Below are 22,049 nucleotides of genomic sequence, written 5' to 3'. Positions count from 1 at the left end.
TATTCACCCCCTTCTCTCTATAGATATAGATACATGTATACGTGTCATTCACTGACCACTGCGGTGCTGGGCCCTTCTCACCTGTGTCAAATCCCCTCTTCCGTTGGTTTATCCCTAATTCCTCACCAGATCCCCAGCATCTGCTTCCTTCCTCCTGCCCTCGGGCTCAGATGCTCCTCTCTTCCTGTAAACGCAGAGTACCCGACCTTTCCAGGAAACCTTCCCAAGCCAATAGGAACTAAACCATTCTGGAGCCTTTAGGGCCAGCCTGTAGCTAAAATCTACAGCACAGAATCAAGACAGCAAGTGAAGGGGCCAAAAGCCAGTTCACACCAAGTTCTAAAGCCTTCCCTGATGCGGACTGTCCTTTGTAGAATGCTGCTTAGAATTTTTTTCCATTTGTGATCAAGGGCTTCTCATTTACCAACCCTCCCACCACAGCCAGGTTCTGTTCTGTGGTTCTGTGGGCCTCAAATTTTCTCCAGAAATGACACAGTTCCAAGAAGAGCCTCCTAGAAGTGCACCTAAACATTGTGTTCCCTTCTATAACTCCTTAGCATTGTAAGTGCTTCTTCAGATTTGTAATGATTTGTGTCTCTCTGTTGGATTTTAATGATTATAATGATCCTGATGAAGTCAGGAATTATGTACATATTTTTAGGCTTCTGTGTCTCCAGTCTAGCACAATGCCTGGCACGTGGAATATGATTAATAAATTCTCTTCCAATGGAAGCATAGTCTAAAGGTGAGTGAGCACCTAGTGCGTACTTAGGAACTGAGCTTTAAGTGCTACTAAGGGATGAGAAACCTGTTTTAGAATTGTCCTTTGCAAACGGACATCCACCTTGAGGCACACATAGATTCAAATGAGCACAAGATGGTATGTGTGTACAGGGTAGACTTGAGGAAAGGTGATGGCCGAGGCAGGGAGGAACAGTCCTGAAGGACTATGTAAGTTAAAGGAATAGGATTCCCTCACCTGTAGGATGAGGCGCTCAAACCAGATTGTTTGCTATGAATGCAGGATTCATTGCAGTTATTAGACGCTAGCCCTGTAATATGAGACTCACCCCTAGCTTGTTCCATTAGGTATGACGGAGACATCTGAAGTCTAGGTGGGGAAAATACGCTTCCTGTATTTTCCTGTTTGTAGGGGTGCATTAGGTGGGTGAGTGGTACATTTTCTTTATGGATAAGCTCCACCAGCAGAGACAGAGAACGTCTACCTCCAGTGGCCCAGCATATCCAGCTGTGTGTTGCTCAGTCTATCAGTGCCCAAGATGCTGAGTTCTGGAAACCAGCACTCAAAATCCATGATTAAATAAATGATACATCATCTTTATTAAATAAAAGCAAATCATCTACATAGATGAGTGTTTACTGTCCAGAAGTGACCTCAACCTCTCCATGTGACACAGTACAAGCTAAGCAGTGCTTCTGAGTGCCCTGTGACCACTCGAGGCTGGCCGGTGAGATCCATGGGCCTCCATTTGATCCTGCCATTGCACATACTGGGGGGAGCGAATCACTTCAGTTCACAAAGACTCGGATGAAGAACTGTCAACTTCAGTTAAAATACACCAGGTCTTCCTTGAATCTCTTCTAACAATTAAACCAAGTGTTACTCTTCAATACATGGGTCACTTTCTTTGCATTTGGGTCAAACTCCAACTGTGAAGATCCACTGAAGAAATAGAAAAACCCTGCATGTAAAGACAAGAGGAAATATGAGCTACATTCTTCTAAGTAGAAACTTGGGAAGATAAAAACCTCAGGAAGAGATAAGTGGAAAACAGAAAGAATCAGGGATGTGACTTGGTAATAGGATACTTGCCTAGGGTGTCCAAAGTTGTGTGTTCAAACTCTTGCCTAGAGTGTCCTAAGTCCTGGGTTCACACCCTTGCCTAGAGTGTTCTAAGTCCTGAGTTCACACCCTTGTCTGGAGTGTTCTAAACCCTGGGTTCACACCCTTGCCTAGAGTTTTCTAAGCCCTGGGTTCAAACCTTTGCCTAGAGTGTTCAAAGTCCTGGGTTCACACCCTTGCTCATCTGAGAAAACAACAACAAAACAACACAGAATGTCTCTGTAGTTTTAGTCCATGCCAGGGACAATGTCAAGCATTTAACAAAACTACTATTTTTATAAACTTGGTTGGGCAAGAGCTCTGTGAAGTAAGTCTATCTAATTCCATCTTTCTGACAAACCAGTTGAAGTTTAGGCAGATGCAAATATTTGTCTCAATAGACTTGCCAGGGAGGGAAGGAGATAGCACTGAGTCTGATTTCCAATCAGAAAAAAAAATGGCTGCTTGTTTGAAACTATGGTTATTTTCTTTCTTCCCAGCCGCCCGCCCCCCCTTCTCCCCTTCATTATCTTCTAGTCCAAGGGCTATTTCTGGCTCTAGGGAAACAGTGACTTTTAATCACCATGCTTTCTACCTCTCTGCAGATGTGACCCTCAGTGTCAGTAAAGATCACCAGCTTACTCTTGCATAGGGAAGAAATTCTTTTAGTCTTTGGTGCATGGAAAGATGAGTGTTTACAGGGAATCAATGTTGTCAGTCATTTACTGAGTCAGGAAAGACAGAGAAAGTCTGCGATTGAATAGTGGAAATGATGGGGTTGAGAAGGTCAGCCAGCCTTAAACCAGGTCCCACCACTGATGGCAACTTCCTAATAACATGGATAAGAAAGGCAACAGCTCACAAGGAGGAAGTGACTTCCCAGCGCTTTGGCCTTCCACTCGTGCATACAATAGAAGAGTTGTGTCAATCAATCGCCTTCATGAGCGCACCCAAGGGAGAACCGTAATTACCACAAAAGCAAACAAGTTGAAATTCTTGGGAGAGAGGAGAGTACTGATTTTTTAAAATCTGTTATTAGAAATTATTTAATACTCTTCCATCTTCTCATACTACAGAGCATTTCAAGGGTCCCATTGCCAACACAGTAAGTGTCCTCTTACCAAATGCTGCAAAGGCAGCATCCACCTTTGAGTCAACGCCTGGAAAGTCCTCAGCTATCTTCCTGGGGAATCCTGGTTCCATGGATTGTTTCTTCTCATCAAATCTGCACAAAATGAGAGAAGTGCAGCTCAGCAGTGCTTGGAGGGCATGCTCCCCAAACTTGTGAGCCATATGGAATTCTAGTAACCTTTCCAAGTTCTGCAATGCATGGAGCGCTTGCTCCCTAAACTTGTGAGCCATGTGGAATTCTAGTAACCTTTCCAAGTTCTGCAATGCATGGAGGGCATGCTCCCCAAACTTGTGAGTCATGTGGAATTCTAGTAACCTTTCCAAGTTCTGCACATAAATGTCAAGATTATTTAGCACCATGTGTTTTTAGTAAGGTAAAACTTAGCTCTTAAAAACATAGCTGCACTGGGAACAGGACAACAGCCTACTACAGCAATACTGTTTGTTACTGTTTTTCTTAAGCCTGGACAAGAGACTCCCCACCTTCTTTCAACCAGAAGGGCATGGTTGTGTGAATATACAACTGTGTATACATACATATGCCTATAAGTGCACACATACACATGTATGTGTGGATTGAGTTACTGGTCAGAAATACAATTTCCATGGCTAGAGAGGTGCCTTAGTGGTTAAGAGCACTTTTGGTGTTCTTTCCCACGACTGGAGTTCATCTCACCATCTACAGTCAGGTGACTTACAACTGCCTGTAACTCCAGCATCGGAGGATATGAGTCCCCTCTTCTGGCCTCTGTGGGCACCTGTATGCCTATGTACACACTCTCTCACAGTTATATCCTCATGAGTAGAAATGAAATATTTAGGACTGGAGTGATGGCTCAGCTGTTAAGAGCACCGTCTACTTTTACAAAGTTCCCATGTGAGGTCCCCAGTATTCACATGGTGGCTCACAACCATCTCCAATTCCAGAGGAATGCTATACACATTTCTGCCTCCAAGGGCACTGTGTGAATGTGGTGCACACGTGAGAGCGCGTGTGTGCACGCTCACGCGCGCGCGCATGCGCACACACACACACACACACACACACACACACACACACACACACACTACTCATATACATAAAATAATAAAACAAATTTTAAAAGTTGAATATTAAAAATGAAAAAATACACTTTCCAGTTCACCACCATAAGCAGGCTGTCTGTCCTTTCCTATCCTGTACATTGAAGTTTTCTATGGAAGCCCTGGAGGAAAAGGGACTGAATGAAAAGCAAGACATAATAAGTGTGGTTTTGACCAATGGTCTGCCTTGTCTCAACATCTGGACTGATGGCCTAGGAATTAGTGAACCTGCAAGGAGTCCTGAGTGGAAACCATGAAACTGGTGTCTTATCTCTAGCCAGGCAGAGGTTGTCAGTGTGTGAGCTCAGCTAAAGTCCTTGAGAGGAAGATGAGACCCAGGCACAGGAGACAAGGAGAAGTCTGGGGCAATGGGAAAGGAACAGTAAATTACGCGGAAGTAAAGACTTCATGAAGGTGCAGGAGTTAAGCGTGAAATGTGTGCAGGATTGAGCAGGTAGAGAAGAGAAGGCTGCACAGAGTCGGGAGGGGAGGGGAGACACATGCTCTGAACAGGAACACTTCAGAAATGCCTGTTGGAAGATGCTCCTGTGTTTCAAAGCCCTTCCCACAGCTGTCAAAGTCCCTGTCCTCACCCAGAGGGGAGAGTGAGGATAAGGGTGAGGTGGAAGCGTTTCCTCAGAGGGAGAACGCAGTTCTCAAGTTGGTCTCTACACAAAACCATCCTCACAGCATCTCACCTCCAGTATTTGTCCTCTACAAAGAAGTATGTCTTCTTCTTCACCTTATCAGAAACCGCAGCATCGATCTTCCCAACAGTTTCAGGGAGACCCAAAGTATGGATGCTTTTAGGATAACCCACTTGTTCCTCGTGACCTCGGACAGCCCAGAACTGATTTCCTATGCAGAAGCCAAACAACAGAACACCAGTCATGTTAAAAGTCCAGTAACTATGCCTTGAATTTTGGAAATGCATTCTTAGCACTGCCTTTTCATGGTGAATAGCTTTAGGCTTTAGCTCTATGATGGGCATTCAACAAAAAACGCTTGGGCGGAAGAACGAAGGAGGGGGTTCTCAACCTGGACACTGCATCTCCCTGAGCTCACTTTCTAACCGTAAATAAAATGTTGGTTTTATGTGTTTCCTTATTATCTTTGGCTATTTTTTAATTATACAGAATTTCACATAAGAAAGTCAAGTCCTGTTCACCTTTCCCCCAGGAGGCTTGATTCACTAAGTTAAAGCAATGTTGTGGAATAATCACCTTTAAAAATGAAAACAGTGTCTCTGTTAGTAACCTCATATGCAGCATCCATGCTGGAAGGAAGGGATGGCCAAAATGAAGAGATCAAATAAAAGCCAGGCTCGGGGCTCCTCAAAGATTTTCGCCAAAAATGCCTAAAAATAGATGTAAAAGAGAAAAAGGGTGTCAATAAGAAACCAGCCTTTCATCTTTAGTGTGTCATCCCTGTCCCCATTCACCCAACATTCTCCATCCTCCAGGCTGGATGAGCGAAATACAGGAATGTCATTACAGGGAAAATCTCTCTGTCTCTGTCTCTGTCTCTGTCTCTGTCTTTCTGTCTCTCTGTCTCTGTCTCTGTTTTTCTGTCTCTCTCTCTGTCTCTCTTTCTGTCTCTCTCTGTCTCTGTCTCTCTGTCTCTCTGTCTCTCTGTCTCTGTCTCTGTCTCTCTCTCTCTCTCTCTCTCTCTCTGTTCCTGTCTCCCCCCTCTCCTCAAAGGAAGACTGCAACAGACCTCCTGTCATAGATTTCCAGACATTTGTTCTCCACCAATTAATTAGTTCAGCATAAGCTTTAACTACATGTAATACACATGAAACAGTGTGTAATTAGTAATTAAAGTATCATCCACACTTCCCAAAAAGATGGACAGAGAGTGAGTGAGGGGTGTGTGTGTGTGTGTGTGTGTGTGTGTGTGTGTGTGTGTGTGTGTGTACACCTGCATGAGTGTAATGTATAAATATATTCTTGTACATTCACAGAAAAAAAAATCTAGGATACACAGAGATCTTGAAGTAGGGTATGCTGGCACAGCCTGGAATCCCAGAACTTGTAAAGAGGCAAGAGCGTGACAACTTCCATCCAGTCTGGGCCTGTCAGAATATCCAGACTATGTATAGAGGGGTCGTGGGATGAAAACTTTCTCGCTCCCTTTCATGCAGAATGAATTCCCAGTAAGTGAACTGATAAAACATGATGCTTCTCCTGGTATTGTTTTGAAAGAAAGTAAAGAGAAAACTGACTCCAAAGGTCATTTCTACCCTCTAAAGAGCAGCCTGTCCCTAGGACATTTGGGAACAAAATCCTCAGTGACAAGAATCAAACCATCTGGCTTCAAAAAGGAACTTGATGATTTTAGAAACATGTGGAAAGGTCAGTGCTAGACCCAAAAGATTTCAGGCCCCAGAGTTTGTCTTTAAAATATTTATATGTGTCTATTGTTTTTCTGCTTATTGCCCTTTCTAAGCATTTTTCATCAAAAATATTTAGGGATTTAGGGCTCTTGGTCTGACCTGTCTTTGAAAAATAAGAATTCTCCCCGAAGGGTGGTGACTGCATCAAAGGACAAAGCAGGACTGCACATCAGTGACTCAGGTTCCGGAGAGCTGGATGTGGTGGGTACCACGGGGACCTCAGGGGATGCTGGTGGAGGTCCTAAAGGGAACAGATTAAAGGAGACAGAGTTAGGAGAATTGTGGCCTACCTGTCAATTCTGTGTTTCCCAAATGCCCTCAATGTCTCTGAATTTGACTACAGATACTTATGTGGCATCACAGCAGCCACAAGGACTCCCTTTTCCTGTTTCTCTCACCGTAGAGGAACTGAATTCCTTCCACATCATCCTGAGAGAGACGAACGCGGGCCAGGTCTGTGGAGGACTTGTAGACTGGGTACATCAAGGCTTCAGTGTTGGCTGAGTGAAAGAGACCCAGGGAGTGGCCAAGTTCATGAGCAGCAACCAGGAATAAGTTGGTACCTATGGAAGAAATCGTAAGTACTAATTGCTTATCCTTAGCTACATCTACATCATATAGGACATCTGGGCACAGCGTTTATTTACTTCCTGAAAACATACAGGCTTGTTCTCACCTTGTTTGCTGTCTCATTGAACAATGGACTGACCATACACTCAGCAGGAAAACAAGTGAATTTTGAAAGTCGTGCTTGAGATCAGCCAAGTACCCAGACTTACCCAGCAGTCCCTCTCTTGGGCCTCCAATGTCTCACAGCAGCTCTCACTCACTGCTGTCAGATGAAGATCATTACTTACTACTTAGCATAGTAGAGCTCTCTTTTCTTTTGTCCACGAAAAGCTAAAACTGCTCCAGCATGGGGTTAGCATTTGACAAATTCCATATCAGTCAGCTCATCTCAAAGGATTTCTCATCTCATTCTAAAACCCATACACAACCTTAATCCTGTACTTTCCATTGGATTTTGCCTACATCAGTTTACAGTTTCATCATCCTTTTACATACCAAGTCCCAAAAGATGACTGGTGAGAGAGATGTCATAGGGTTTGTAAAATTGGTTTTAAACGTAGCACACCCGAGTGTTTGTCATAAATGAGATCTTGGACCCTTAACTGTATCCGTGTTCTTCTCATTATAATTATGTGGAGCAGTCCCCTCAGTGCTAAAGTTGAGATGTAAGGAGATCATGACTGGCATAACTTTTGTAAATATTACCTGTGGATGTTGTGGACCTGAGGGCATTCTCATTTTAAATAAGGGTCTTCTGGGAGGGGAGAATGCTAATTCTCTAATGCATGAATTTTATTCAGTGAGAAAGTTAGATTTGTATTTTCTACAGATATCAGTTTATATTTTCATTATGAATCCCAGTTCAATCTCAAAAGCAATACAACTTATTTCAGCCAAGTTTTTGAAAATTTCGTCAATCCCCAAAGATATGAACTAAGAGAACTTCTTTCTGGACAGTTCGGTCCTTGTACTTCAGGGATAGTCATTTTCTTTCAGAAATTGATAAAAAATTCATCTTAACCAGAAGTCACAAAAATGTGAGCTTAATAAGACCAACAAACAAACCAAACAAACAAAAAACCCTCAGATTTCTGAAGTTTAATTTTGGCTTCTGCTTTGAAAAGTAAAGAGGGGAAATTACCAGAGCCAATGTACTGCCCTATGCTATTGCTTGAATATCTACAATTTGATAGCATTAGGAAGTTGTTATAGTAGTAGTCTATAATCACACAAGATCCACAACTGTTAAAAATTTAGTGATTTTCCCCATTATTGAAAATAGATTCTTTTCTCATATAATACATCCTGATTAGAGTTTCTCCTCCCTCTACTCCTCCCAGTTCCTCCCCACCTCCCCTCACAGCCAGATCCACTCCCTTCCTGTCTCTCATTGGAAAAGAACAGGCTTCTAAGAGATAACAAACAAAACAAAATACATAAGATAAAACAAACCCATCACATATATTGATATATTTTATATTGTGCTTATTAAGAAAATGAATGCTTTTTAGGCATCTGAAAATACACTAAGCTGTTATTAAAACAAAAAATGTATTCCATTGCAATCCAGAACACATTCTAGCATTAGTACAGCTGATTATGAAAATTTCCCTAAATATGAAAAGAAATGAAACCAAGTCATGCTGAGAGGCAGGACACTAACCTGTCGTGTCCTCTGTCCACTGCTCATCATCATCAAAGTGAGCGTCTCCATTAATCCCCAGCCCGGGTGCATATGCATGAGCCAAGACTGTTCCAGGCCCATCAAAAGGGACGAAGTCTCCATGTTCTGAAGGGAAAAGGTATATATATAACTGTAACAAATGGTAATTAGGACTTCTTTGTAACATTTTAGTAAAATACTACCGAGCAATGTGTATTTCAGGCAGTTCTTGAGCCTTTACCTCCAACTGCGAAGGAGATCATGATGTCAGCCTCTCCTTCAGAGAGCCTGGAGAAGTTGAGCGGGGTCACCTCCTCCCAGACTTTCAGCGCTTTCTCAATGGCAGAATCCACACTCTCTTTCGGTAAATCTGGTGTATAATTCACAATCCTGGATGAGAGAAATGGAAGAAGGTAGTGTGTGCCACCGTGATGCCTCTGACACAGTGTTAACACTCAGTGAAAACTGGACCCATTACCTGTAGGTGATGTGGTTTTTCCTCCACTTTGGTGACCCTGGAAAGGTAGTGAAGCCACCAACGTCAGGGACGCCACACCTGGGTTTCAGCATCACATCCATAGTGCTGGAATCCAGCTTCCCTGTCATCTCCAGCCCGAGGAACTTCTGCATTTCTTGGATTTTTTTGACCACAGGACTACTGGTTTTTTTCCTAATGAACTGCTTTCCATCTTTTGCAAGGCCATAGTAGTTTTCTAAGTATTTCTAATGGAATAAATATGACTTTTAAGTCACAATTCTGATTTTTTTAGCTATTGCTATTTATAGTAAATATGTATAGTCATATACCTTCTTTATTTCATTCATTCATTCACTCATCATTCATTCATTCATTTATTCATGACAGGGTCTCAGTATCTAACCAAGGAACTCCTTGAATTCATGATCCTGGGATTATAGACTTGCACCAAGCCCAGCAGTGGCTTTACTTTTCTTAGTCTTTGACCTATTTTTCTTGCTCGCTGAAATTGTAAGCATAATGCTTCATTTAATTTGTCAGCAGTAGCCCTTCCTTGCTCTGTTTTTGGAACACAGTGACTTTGGTGGCCATTAAAGCAATGCAAGGGGGAGGAGATCCCTAAGTATTGAGTGCAGAGAAAACCAAAAGGAACAAATAAGCACTTGTGAGAATCTTGGCCTGTTTGGGGTAATTTTATTTAATTTCCTCAATTTTCCACTTTTCACAGGATTTGGCTCACTAGGGGAAACTTCGTCAGGCCTCTCATGCACTAACACTGTAGCTATTTTTCTAAACTACACTGGACTCAGACTCTGAAGGATGGTCCAAAGGAAGGCACAGGTCGCAGTCACGCTGCCTTCTCTTGCCGCTGCTCCTGCCACCTGCTGCGTGACCTCAAAGTGTCACCCAATGCTGATGGCCTTTGTCTCTTACTTTATACAAAAGGAAGAATCCCGCAATGCTGAGACCCTCCATTGCAGAACCACCCCTACACAAGCTGTCAGAACCAGTCTATGGAATGCAAGGCTGTGCCCTGCCAAGCGCCCGAGGTCCTTTCCACTGCTTACCTGAAGAAGCTCCATGCCGGAGTCTTCATCCCCTGCCCTGCTGTGCAGTGGATAGGACGAACAAAGTGCTGCACACAGCCACAGCAGGACCGGGAGGCCCTTCATCTCCATTGGCTTTCGTTGGTCTGTGCTGCCTTCGCCGTGTTCTCTGCCTACCTCCTTCTATGTCCACCCTCCTGAGCCCAACTTTTATAGGGTGACAGTGTTTGTGGAGATCACCCGCAAACTGACTCATCATTGCTTCCACCCAAATGGGACTGTTTCCAACAACCAATAATCAAAGTAGGGTGATACAACCTTCTTTACCAAATTCTCTGAATCTTCTGAATTTTGCAAGTCAAAACAGTGATTAATCTCCAGGAAATGCTTCCTGCCTGGCAGGAGAGAAAACTGGGGCTTTTTTATTTACTTTATTTTTTTTTTAATTTGGAAAACTTAACTATAGTTCAGACACCATAATGTTTGTGACTCGCATAGAAGTGGACTAACTTGGTAAAAAGTCCAAGTTGTGCAGAACTTCTAGAAGCCAAAGCTGAATACAGTGAGATGCAGGTAAGGAAAGTATGTACCTAGAGGACATACTGTTTGTCACCACAGCCCATAATGTATGTCACCACAGCCCATACTGTATGTCACCACAGATCACACTGTATGTCACCACAGATCACACTGTATATCACTACAGATCACACTGTATATCACCACAGATCACACTGTATGTCACCACAGATCACACTGTATATCACCACAGCCCATACTGTATGTCACCACACTCTGTAAGCACAGGATGGAATATCCAGAAGGAAACTGAAAGGGGGAAAAAAGTCATCCTTTTTAAGTTTTTTAACCCACAACTGGTTTCTTATTTACTTGTTTGTTTATTGATTGATTGATTAAGACAGACTCTCACTGTGTAGCCCTGACCTGAAACTCACTGCAGAGACTAGGTTGGCCTTGAACTCACAGAGATCCACTCACCTCCCAAGTACTGGAATTAAAAGTGAGTGCCAGCCATGCATGGCCCTGAATTTGATGATCTTTAAGAAGAGAAAGCTCATGGGAAGGGAAGAGCAAAGAGGATCTATTTATGAGAAATAAGCCAATCATTTGGGGGTTTAGTTTTAATTCTGTGGCCCATTTGTTAAAAGACAAAAGCTTTTCTATAAGACTCACAGAATTGAAATTATTTGCTGGTCTGAAATGTCCTGGTTTTACCTCAAATTCAGTTCTTTCTGTCCTTAGGGTGTAGTTAACAGATGATCTGAAGCTAAAAGAATCACCCAAGATTCTTTGCTTACTCTTCTCTTTAATTTGTTCCTCTTCTCTCTTTCCCTCTACTCTCTCCCCTTCCCTCCGCCAGTCCCCTCCTCTCTCCCCCATCCCCCATCTGTCTCCCTCCTCTCCCCCATCCTCTCTCTTTTTTCCTCTCCCCTCCTCTCCTTTTCCTTTCAAGTAGAATGCTGCTCATGCTGCTGGTGTGTAATATATGAGTGGAGTGAAGACCTTAAACATTTTAATAGAAGTTGCCCCTTTTCCCGCCTACTTCCCCTAGTCTTCCCCATCACCACAGACTGCTTGCTTTTTATGTGCTTGTCTGTAGGCCATTTGCTTGCTAAGGAGCACACTGTACTGGAGATGGGAATGGGGTTAATGGTTATGGTGCACACAGAGACTTTTTGTGAACACAGCCTTCACGGACTCCCTCTCTTTGCATGTCTTTCACATTTCCTTTTTGTTCAATTTATTTTGCCAGTTGGGAAGATGTATAAAGATCAGACAGGGTCATTCCTCTGAGAATTAGTTCACCAATACTAGAAATGCAAAACAGACTCCTGATAGCCGGTTGGTAGGAGGCCACACATCCCCCCACATGAAAGCATCCATTTCCACTCTGAGTTTTCTATAAAGCTCTCTCAAAATCAGAGTTTTATAATTCTCTGTTCCTTAGATGGAAAAAAAATTGTGTTTCTGTCTTGACTGATAAAAGAGGGAAATATTTGTTCATGCTGATGTGAGGACAAGGGCTTAGTGGCAGACCCTAAGAGGATATGGAATTCAGGAAGGGGCAGAGCCAAGCAGAGAAAGTGGGATACAAAAGGCAGGAGAGTCATGGTAGCCACAATTCTTCCTAGATGAGCAGTTTTTCTTTATATTTTTTCTCCAAAATTCTCACTAAAATGTATGTTCATGTATTTAAAGTTTAGAAAGATATGTGCTTATATTCCCGTTTATACAGATGTGATTGGCAAAATGGTCATGTTGCTCTTGAAATAAAAACAAACCTGTGATATGTAACAGAATGATATCTTTATGAACAACCTTAGACTTCCCTGAGAAATCTTTTCAAGTACTGGCCATCATTCCTCATTTCCCAACGTCGCCCTGTGTCTGCTTCTGTTAGCACGTTTTTCAAATCTACTGGGGCGCAATGGTTTATGCATCCATCTCCCAAAATTTACACTAAGTTTCTTGACTCATTTGATTCTGAATTCTTAGTACTTACCATATAGCACACACTTAAAATATTGCTTAGACAGCCGATTAATATATTAATCATGAATGAAAGGCACATAGAAAAACAAAATTTATAATTCATGCAGATAATTCTGAATTCTCAGATCCTATACATACTCTAGTAACCAATCTTTAAATTTTCCTAAAGATTAGTCAGTTTATGTATTGTGTGTGTTTCCTTGTGTTTCCATAGGTACTTCTGGAAGTCTGCACCATGGGATACATGCAGAGGTCAGAGAATAACTTTCAGGAATCCGTTCTTTTCTTTCACCGTGTGGATCCCAAGGATCAAACTCAAGCATGAGTCTCAGCTGTAAGCACCTTTATCCCTAAGCTGTCCCACTGACCTTCCAGTAATTGAATTTTTGAAAGCTTCATTTCCACAGAAAAAGTTCAAGCTATCCCTTCAAGTTCTTGTATTAAAGGAACAAATTGAATGCATGTACTTGAATGTCTTCTGACTATTCAAACTAAAATCATAGAACCTACTTTTCTCAGAATGAAAGAGACAGTCAGATTGTACTTTGTTGGGTGAATATAGAAATGTATTTCATTACTGAAAAGGAATAGATAAAATAAACTGAGTGAGAGGAGGGGAGGGGTGAAAAGGAAGTCAGGAAGGGAGGGAGGAAGAGGAAGAAAAAAACAGAGAAAGGGAAGGAAGAAAGGAAGGGGCAGAGGAAGAAAGGAAGGGGCAGAGGAAGAAAGGAAGGAGAAAGGAGAAGTGAATCAATATTTTGAATGTGGAGGAATATGTGAACACCAGGGAAAATGTGTACTTCCAACACAGAAAAGGGAATGATGGCCCCACAGAACAATCATTTATTGCATGGTTTAATATATACAAAGATCTGGTAGCAGCTAGTTTTATACATCTGGCCTTTGAGTGACCAGAGACCTGGAACTAATTCAGTCCTGATCTCAACTTTTCTGCAGAAGTTGCAGCTGGTTCAGGTAACATCTTATCTGGTAAGCCTTCAATTCCTCTTCCTGTCGGTCAGACTCCTTCCTGACTGACCTGTCCTGAGAGTGCGTAATCCTTCCTCTGCTCAGCAGATAAAATCACTTAGCTCTGCACCAATTTATCAAGTATCTGCATCTGAAGCCCTTCAAGATTTCCAGACTAAGAGTTCACATTGGTTGATAAAAATTTAAAAGAAATTTAGGGAAGAGGGAATAACGAAATTAATTAAAGATAATAATTTAAATTAATTTTTTAATGGGAAACAAAGAATGGAGGAAGAAAGAAATGAAAGAATGATGGAAACAGGCTACAGTCCAGAAGAGGTGTTCCTTACTCAATACTTTGGTAAGAAATAGGAGCTAAACAGAAATTGCTTAAAAATAGATAAAACAGCAAAAGCTGCTGGCGAAATTAGTTTATAAAAAATTATCTAGAGAGCCGGGCGGTGGTGGTGCACGCCTTTAATCCCAGCACTCGGGAGGCAGAGCCAGGCAGATCTCTGTGAGTTCGAGGTCAGCCTGGGCTACCAAGTGAGTTCCAGGAAAGGCGCAAAGCTACACAGAGAAACCCTGTCTCGAAAAACCAAAAAAAAAAAAAAAAAAAAAAAAAAAAAAAAAATTATCTAGAGAAATAATAGTGGCAGAGAACTCGCTTAGCACGCTGAGGGCTTTGGGTGGGATTCCCAACACTAACAAAGAAAAAGCTAGACACCCTCTGAAAACAAGGTAACAGTTACTTTTCATTGAAATGTGAAAGGGCAGTAATGAAATAAGAAAATAAAATGTGTGAAGGTGAACTTGGGTCTGATCATGGAAAATCTTGTCTCCAGCTGAGGTGTTTGGAGTTTATTCTATAGTAGATAGAAGGCCTTGGCTCTGCAAAACATAAGGAAGTTTAAATATCTATGATGGAAAGTTTAGAATACATACACGAAGAAGGAAAAAAATGTTTCGTAGTCCCATTGCAGGAGGAAATTTCCTAAGACTATCAACTGTGCTTTTGTATTTTTAAGATTTACTTTTATTTTGTGAGGATAGATGATGCTTGCATGTGTGCATGTCTGTGCACTTGTATTTGCCTGGTGCCCTCAGACATCAGAAAATGGTGTTGGATCCCTGGAACCGAAGTTACAGATGGTTGTGGGTGGCTGTGTGGGTGCTGGGAGTCAAACTCAGGTCCTCTGGAAAGTCAGCCAGTGCTCTCTCTCAATAACTGAACCATCTCTCCAACCCTGAATTCACATTTTTATGCCTGTATGTTGTTTTCATATAATGCGGGTCATGGGAACTTAGAAAATTTCATGTGTCTTTTCTCAAAAATTCTGGATCACAGTGACCAAGAGAAGTCTTAATAAACTGATACAACTCAATCTGAATTATAGGAGAAATGATTCCCTAGAGATCTTTTGCTGTGTATTTTTTAGTTAAAATTGTGCTATATATGTTGACTTTCATGTCCATTGGCTTCAGAAACAGCCACATATTCTAACTGGAAGATGAACTAGAATGAGAGGGAGATGAGGTTATGGCTCAGTGACACTCAGTACCCAGCTTGTTGAAGGCTTGGGTTCAGCCCCAGCGTGGGGGAACAGAGTATCTGCATATCTGCACTTGATGGCCTTGTTGGTGTTTGCTCCACGAAGGGTCTCATGAGGAAGGACTGGGAAGGTGATTCAGTCATCAAAGTGTTCACCTTGTTACACAAACCTGAGGACCTGAAGGGTTTTTCCCTCATCTTCTTATTAGTTCTTTGGGAATTCCTTCCATTCAGTGTATTTTGATCATGTTCACCCTCTGGTCAACCAGTTTAGTCCTATCAAGTCAGTGAGCAGAAGGTTCCAGGAGAGATCCTGTCTCAAAAAATAAAGTAGGAATAAATTGAGGAAGACACCTGACACCTGCCTCTGGCTCCATGTGTGAACACACACAAATGCGTGTGTACCTGCACATACACATGAGCACATGCACACACTCACACATGCAGCTCTTGGGCTTCCTATCTTGTCACATGATCTTCCCCTATCATCTCTTCTCCCTCCAAAATGCCAGTTGCTGTGCAGGTGCCCCAAGGGGATCTACCTCAGTGCTGAACTATACTGGTGCCATGTCCTTGAACCTCTGCAACAAATCCCCAAAAAATAGCTCCAGATGTCAGGAATAAACCAATTTCTTTTCAAAACAGAAACTTTTCTGGAAGATGGCTGAACAACTCAAACCACAAAGGAGAGTCCCCTTGATTTGAAGAGCGATCCTGTAAGACAACGAATATCATGCAAGTGGCCAGGGGCCTTGGGCATCAAAGTTCAGTTGAGATGACAGTCAGTGTGAGTTTCTACCAACACTACCCAGTCATCATGCCTTCAGATTCTAAGGGAGACTCACCTGAAAGGCTTTGAACCACAAGCTGTTGGGTCCAGGTGGGCACCAGTCTTTTTTCCCAGATCGGTGCCCATGGGACTTGAATTCCATAACAGAAGAAACTCCTGATCATGTGTGCTTTCTGAAGTACTCTGCCTTAGGGACTCTGACACACAGAATTAGAGATGATTTTTCTTGAATATTCTCCTCATATATACATTGGATAGTCAGATGCTGAGAGGAGAATGTGACCCTGGTGTTATGGCAGCTGTTGGCCACCTTAGTCGTCCTCCCCTGGAGGATTCTTTATAAGCAGTTCTGGTGTGAGATGGTTACATAAGGTCTCTATGGAGAACAGAGCTCCTGTGAGGATTCTCTTCCAGTTAAGTGATCTGTGTCTCCACCACTCAGTTCCCTGACTCCTGGCCTATGAAGTCTCCTGTCCTCTCTGCCAATGGAGTCTTCAGTTCCCTAATAGAGTATCAGCTGGGTGCAGGGTAACCTTCCCCACGTAAGAATTGCTTTTCAGAAGTGATAGTGGGGGAGGTGTCCTGTTTTCATTCTATCGATGTGATAAACATCACAACCAAAAGCTAGTTGAGGAGAATGGGCTTATTTGGCTAACATGACCCAGCATCACAGTGCATCCCCGAGAGAAGTCAGGGCAGGAACTCAAGGCAGGATCCTGGATGTAGGGGCTGATGCCGAGGCATGGAGGAACCCTGCTTCCTGGATTGCTATTTATGACTTGCTCAGTCATTTCTTATACAGCCTCTGAACAGCCTGCCCAAGGTAGACCTGCCCACAGAGGGCTGTGCCCTCCCCATCAATCATTAGTCAAGAAAATGCCCCATAGAGTTTCCTATAGGCCAGTCTGATGGAGGCATTTTCTCAATTGTGGTTCCCCTTTCTTGAATGACCCTATCTTGTGTCAACTTGACAAACCAAAACCAGGAAGGAGCACAGGAGGAGGCTCTCATCAATGACAGTGGAACACTACAGTCCCTACATGAGGAGGTTCTCATCAAAGACAGTGGAACACTACAACCCCCACATGAAGAGGTTCTCATCAATGACAGTGGAACACTACAGTCCCTACATGAGGAGGTTCTCATCAATGACAGTGGAGCACTACAGCCCAGCAAATTGACTTTAGGACCATAAACTTCTAAGAGCACAGGAAAGTACTGATGGGGTGAAGTAGTACCTAGATGGCTCAGGTTAACTGTGGGTAACAAGTTGATTTCTTGGAAAGGAGTAAGAGAAGTCTGGAAGCTGCCCTTTACTCTTTCAAAGAGTTCTCTTTCAGAAAGTGTCTCATGTACCCCAGGCTGGCCTGTCCTTCTGATCCTGTTGCTTCCATCTCTCAGTGATGAGATTGCAGCCTTGTACACACCCAGTACACATAGAACTGGGTATTGAGCCCAGGGTTTTGTGTATGTTAGATAAGCGCTCTACTAATTGAGCATCAGCTCTAGCCCCTGTCCTCTCCTCTTGAACATTTCTCGGAGGGTGTTGAAGCCTGCTGCCACTGCTTTAATTGGAAATGTTGTCCTTAAATCTAACAGAAGAATCTAGAAGACACGATTTAGAAAGAAACTTGCAACTTACCTGACTGGTGGGCCATCCTTAGTATTATGTAGTGATCTTCAAGTTAAGGAAGTGTGCTTTTTACTCATTACCTCTCTGAAGATCTCTTTAGAACAGTATTTTAATAATTGTTCCATGGCAGACATATCATTCCTATTGGGTGGGGGTTTTCAATATTCCTCAAACTGTTTGTAAATTATGAAAATGCAAATTCACAAGCATTACATAAATCAGTTGTGTTTGCTGATGTCTGTGACAGAAAGGCAGGTCATCTTTTAGTTTCTGAAATGTCTTAAGAGACATAGATTAGAGAGGAGATGGGATCCATCCCTTTCCTTTTGGTCCTATGCTATATATGTGTGTGTGTGGGGGGTAGTATTTGCTTAGGATCATGGGAAAACATGAAGAGTATACAGAACATGTACCCAACTTGAAGAATGGAACAGGGTATTTAGAATGATAGCAATCTTTGCCATCACACTTCATGATAGAAGTGTGAAAAGAAGCTAGAGAAATAGAATCCTGAGTTACATTTTAGTAATTTTTTTTCAGGGCAATGGAAAATGCAAATGTGTCATTATTCTGATTTAAAATGCATAATGATTCAGATCACTCCCTGAATTCAGATTCAGAGTGGTGAACAGTGTTGAAACCAGTCCTTGGCACCAATAATGTCTTTCATGTGGTTTCAGGCAACTGACTTTAAGAGGGGAAGAAGGATGTTTCATAACATTCTTAGTACAAATATTCCAATTGTGCAAAATGGGATAACATAAATTAATAATTATAGTTGTACTTTTAAAAAGTGGTGTATCCCATCTGACTGTGGAGGGAGAGAATGCTGCTTAAGAAACATTTTTTTTCATCTGTGAATCTGTATGGAAGGGGAGGGGATGATCATGAGAAAGGCCGGGAACCAAGCTTAGCTCTGGGGTGAGCAGCCCACCTGACAAGCTGTCTTCCAATCAGAAAATTGACTCTGTCAAACAAAGGGAGCAAAGAAGACTCTAGAAAACTTCTTGTAGCCTGACCAATGTGTTCTGTCTTGATGACTTTAGTTGGTGACCGCATGTCATGTTTGATCTTGGGTTTTGTTGGCCACCCCTATGTGAGAGAGGCATCGTGAGTGAGTGAGAAAGTCTAGAGCTGCCGTATTTCCTCTTCTACAAGCCACACTCATGCAACAGAGACACAGATTTGCTGTTTTCTACTTGATGGCAAACAATGGGTCTCAACTCCTGTAAGGAGTGAGGTGTCTGTCTACTTCTTCTGGAACCAGTGCTTGCTGAGCTTCTGCCTAAGACAAATTCAAGCAGGACCCTGAATCTTTTAGCTGATACAATCATTGTTCCTTTAGCTAATGGGAAAGTTCATTCCATAAAGCAAGCAGCCTTGTTTTCAATTCTGTGGTTACTAACAGTTGCCTTGTAGACTGAAAAGCTTCCAGTTTTCTGTTTTGGACAGATAAGTGACATCACAGCTGTGCCTGTATGAGAATTATCAGAGGTGGGGATTGAAGAGGCTGGAAATTAGAAGAAGCAAAGGTGGCACTTTTAAGGGCTACCGAAACTGAAGTGCAGCTTGCAGACAACCTGAGGCAGTGATGGTTATGTACACTTACTCCAGCAGGAGGCTCGTGAGGTAGGATTGTGAGTTCAAGGCCAATCCAGGCTATATAGCAAGATGCGGTCTAAAAATTTATATATTTCATGTGTGTGTATAATTTTCAGGTGTGTGTATATATATATATATATATATATATATATATATATATATATATATACATTATACATATACACACAATCTGGAGGAGTGCAAGTATAAATGAAAAGAACTGATAGAGAAAAGCAGTGATATAGAGAGAAGAAAGGCGAGGTGAGACAGGCAAGACGTGGTGTGACATCCGGAAAGTAGCCATCCACAATAAAGCTTGGGTTCCTTGGGGACAGTGAGACAGCTCAGTGAGGAAAGGCACCTGCTGTGAAGCTTGATAACCCAAGTGTGATCCCCAGGAACCACGTAGAGGAAGGAGAGAACTGACTCCCACAACTTGTCCTCTGACCTCCACATGCTCACTGTTTCTTGAATGTGCCCACTCAGATACGCATAAAACAAACTAAACTGTATTTAAAATTTTAAAAACAAATAAAAAAGCCATGTTAGGTTACTTTCATAACATGGGAAACCTTTTCCTGGTGTGGGAATAATCAAAGCTGCCACAAGGTGGAAAAGCAGAGGCTGTATAATCACAGCTTGCTACCACAGATGTGCCAGCCGTGGCTACTTGAGTTCTGACAGATACCAAGATACCAAGATGATACCAAGGAGAAACAGGAACTCTTCATAGCAGAGAAAAGGGAGGCTTCATACCCTCACAGCAGAGAAAAAAAGGAGACATCAGACCCTCCCAAAAGGAGTCTGTTGGCAGGAAGAGTTGTAGGCAGATCACTTGGACGTGTGGAAACCTTTGTTAGTGGCTCAGTGTTCATATTTAGTGCTTTTTATTTTTTTGTTCCTAAGTTGGAAGGTGGGAAAAAAAAGTGTGACCCTGCCAACTATCAATAAAATCCTGGCCATCTGGAGGCAACTGATCCTGAAATGCTGTGTAGTTAACAGTCCACCTTCCTGAGAGCCTGGCCATATGTGGTGGATTTATTCTAGATGAGGACACAGGTTTCCTGGGAATGTTGCTGGAGTCCCTGTGCACCAGTCTTTTGCTGGAAATGCTGTCTACTACCTCCCCAGCTTTCACCTCTGACCTATATGGAAGTCTGGGATACTTTCTTGGCTGAGTGATAACAGTAAAATTTTAAATGTAATTCATAATTGTCTTATTATAGGACTTAGTTTTCATGTTTTTGTTTTTTTTTCACAAACACCTGTAATCAGTACTGTTCATTGCATGAAAAATCCGTGACCATGAAGTTATGTACTTCTTTGTCACTGTTCTGAGGAAATCTTGTCTTCTTTTGAGTCATGACTTTATTAATAGTGACACATCCTTTGGAAGGATCACATTATATAAGAATGACAGAATGGAAGTTTGAGTTGTGGGAACATCCAAAATTAGGCTTGGATGTATCCCGAGGCAAAGCTTACTCTCAAAATTCCAGTGAGCTGATGTGTGTCAGCCTGTTTCTCATTAAACCCACACTATGGAAAGAAGGGTACCAGGGCCAGAACATTCATCATCCAATAACGTTTTAGGTGATAGATGACTCTAGGTCTTCTGAGAGTGTGCAACATGCTCGAAAAATACACATATAGCATAATTATTCTTTGAGAAAAGAGAAAAAAAGGGCTGCAAATATTGCTCAGCTGGTAGGGTGCCTGCCTGACTCTATGAATCCCCGAGTCTGATCTCCAGTGCTGCATGCTTGCAATCCCACTGCTTGGTAGGTGGAAGAGAAGAATCCCAAGTTCAAGATCCTCAGATATATAGCTATTTTAAAGTCAGCTTGGGATACAGGAGACCCGACCTCAAAATATAAAGGAAGGAAAGAATGGAAGAAACAAAGAAATGAAAGAAGGAAGAAAAGAAGGCAGGTTCCAATCACTTCCTATGCCTCTGACACACTGCGCAGATTATGTGTAATCTTTTTTCTTTTTTTTCCTTTTTTTATTAAGAGATTTTCTATTCATTTTACATACCAACCACAGATTCCCCGTCCTCCCTCCTCCCACCCTCCAGCCTCCCCCCCACAACCTACCCCCATTCCCACCTCCTCCAAGACAAGGTCTCCCATGGGGAGTCAGCAGAGTCTGGTACATTCACTTGAGGCAGGTCTAAGCCCCTCCTCCCTGCACCAAGGCTGTGCAAAGTGTCTCACCATAGGCATTGGGCTCCAAAAAGCCGGCTCATGTACTAGAGACAGGTCCTGATCAAGCTAAACAACTTTCTCACTTATCCAGAGGCCCTAGTCCAGTTTCATGGAAGCTCCTCAGCTATTGGTCCACAATTCATGCATTTCCACTAGTTTGTCTAGTTGTCTCTGTACTTTTTCTAATCATGGTCTCGATATCTCTTGCTCATAGAATTCCTCCTCTCTCTCATCAATTGGACTCCTGGAGCTCCACCTGGGACCTGGCCGTGGATCTTTGCATCTGCTTCCATCAATCACTGGATGAGGGTTCTAAGATGACAGTTAGGGTATTCAGTCATCTGATCACCAGAGTAGGTCAGCTCAGGCACCCTCTCGACCATTGCCAGTAATCTATGGTGGAGTCATCTTTGTGGATTCCTGGGAACCTCCCTAGCACTCTGCTTCTCCCTATTCCCATAGTGCCTCCATTTATCATGGTATCTCTTTCCTTGTTCTCCCACTCTGTTCCCGTTCCAGCTAATCTTGTAACCTGCATTGCAAGGTAACATTAGTATACTCATTTACAGATTA

At 42.5% G+C, this 22,049-nt stretch overlaps 1 protein-coding gene across 1 annotated transcript; it reads right to left on the bottom strand.

The window, feature by feature from the left end:
• Positions 1 to 1,602: 1,602 nt before the first annotated feature.
• LOC128102824 (stromelysin-1) lies at positions 1,603 to 10,341 on the bottom strand. The gene is made up of 10 exons (XM_052726728.1): positions 10,231 to 10,341; positions 9,164 to 9,408; positions 8,927 to 9,075; positions 8,686 to 8,811; positions 6,851 to 7,015; positions 6,552 to 6,693; positions 5,281 to 5,414; positions 4,756 to 4,915; positions 2,965 to 3,068; positions 1,603 to 1,703 (listed from the first exon to the last, which is right to left on the bottom strand). Exons 1-10 carry the CDS (start codon positions 10,339 to 10,341, stop codon positions 1,603 to 1,605), a joined length of 1,437 nt encoding a protein of 478 aa, XP_052582688.1.
• Between the last annotated feature and the right edge of the window lie 11,708 nt (positions 10,342 to 22,049).

The sequence above is a fragment of the Peromyscus californicus genome, unplaced genomic scaffold (genome assembly GCF_007827085.1).
Source record: "Peromyscus californicus insignis strain IS unplaced genomic scaffold, ASM782708v3 Scaffold_11__1_contigs__length_118956290, whole genome shotgun sequence".
Taxonomy (NCBI): Eukaryota; Metazoa; Chordata; class Mammalia; order Rodentia; family Cricetidae; genus Peromyscus; species Peromyscus californicus.
This window is presented reverse-complemented; position numbering and strand designations above follow the sequence as displayed.

Bases quoted from the DNA above. Each gene is read 5' to 3' on its own strand.
- LOC128102824 (XM_052726728.1), bottom strand. From the start codon at position 10,341: ATGGAGATGAAGGGCCTCCCGGTCCTGCTGTGGCTGTGTGCAGCACTT. The intron at 8,812-8,926 runs GTAAAGGCTCAA...TTTTCCCTTCAG, and splicing joins GATCTCCTTCGCAGTTGGAG to AACATGGAGACTTCGTCCCT. The intron at 1,704-2,964 runs GTAAGAGGACAC...CTTTACATGCAG, and splicing joins TGCTGCCTTTGCAGCATTTG to GGTTTTTCTATTTCTTCAGT.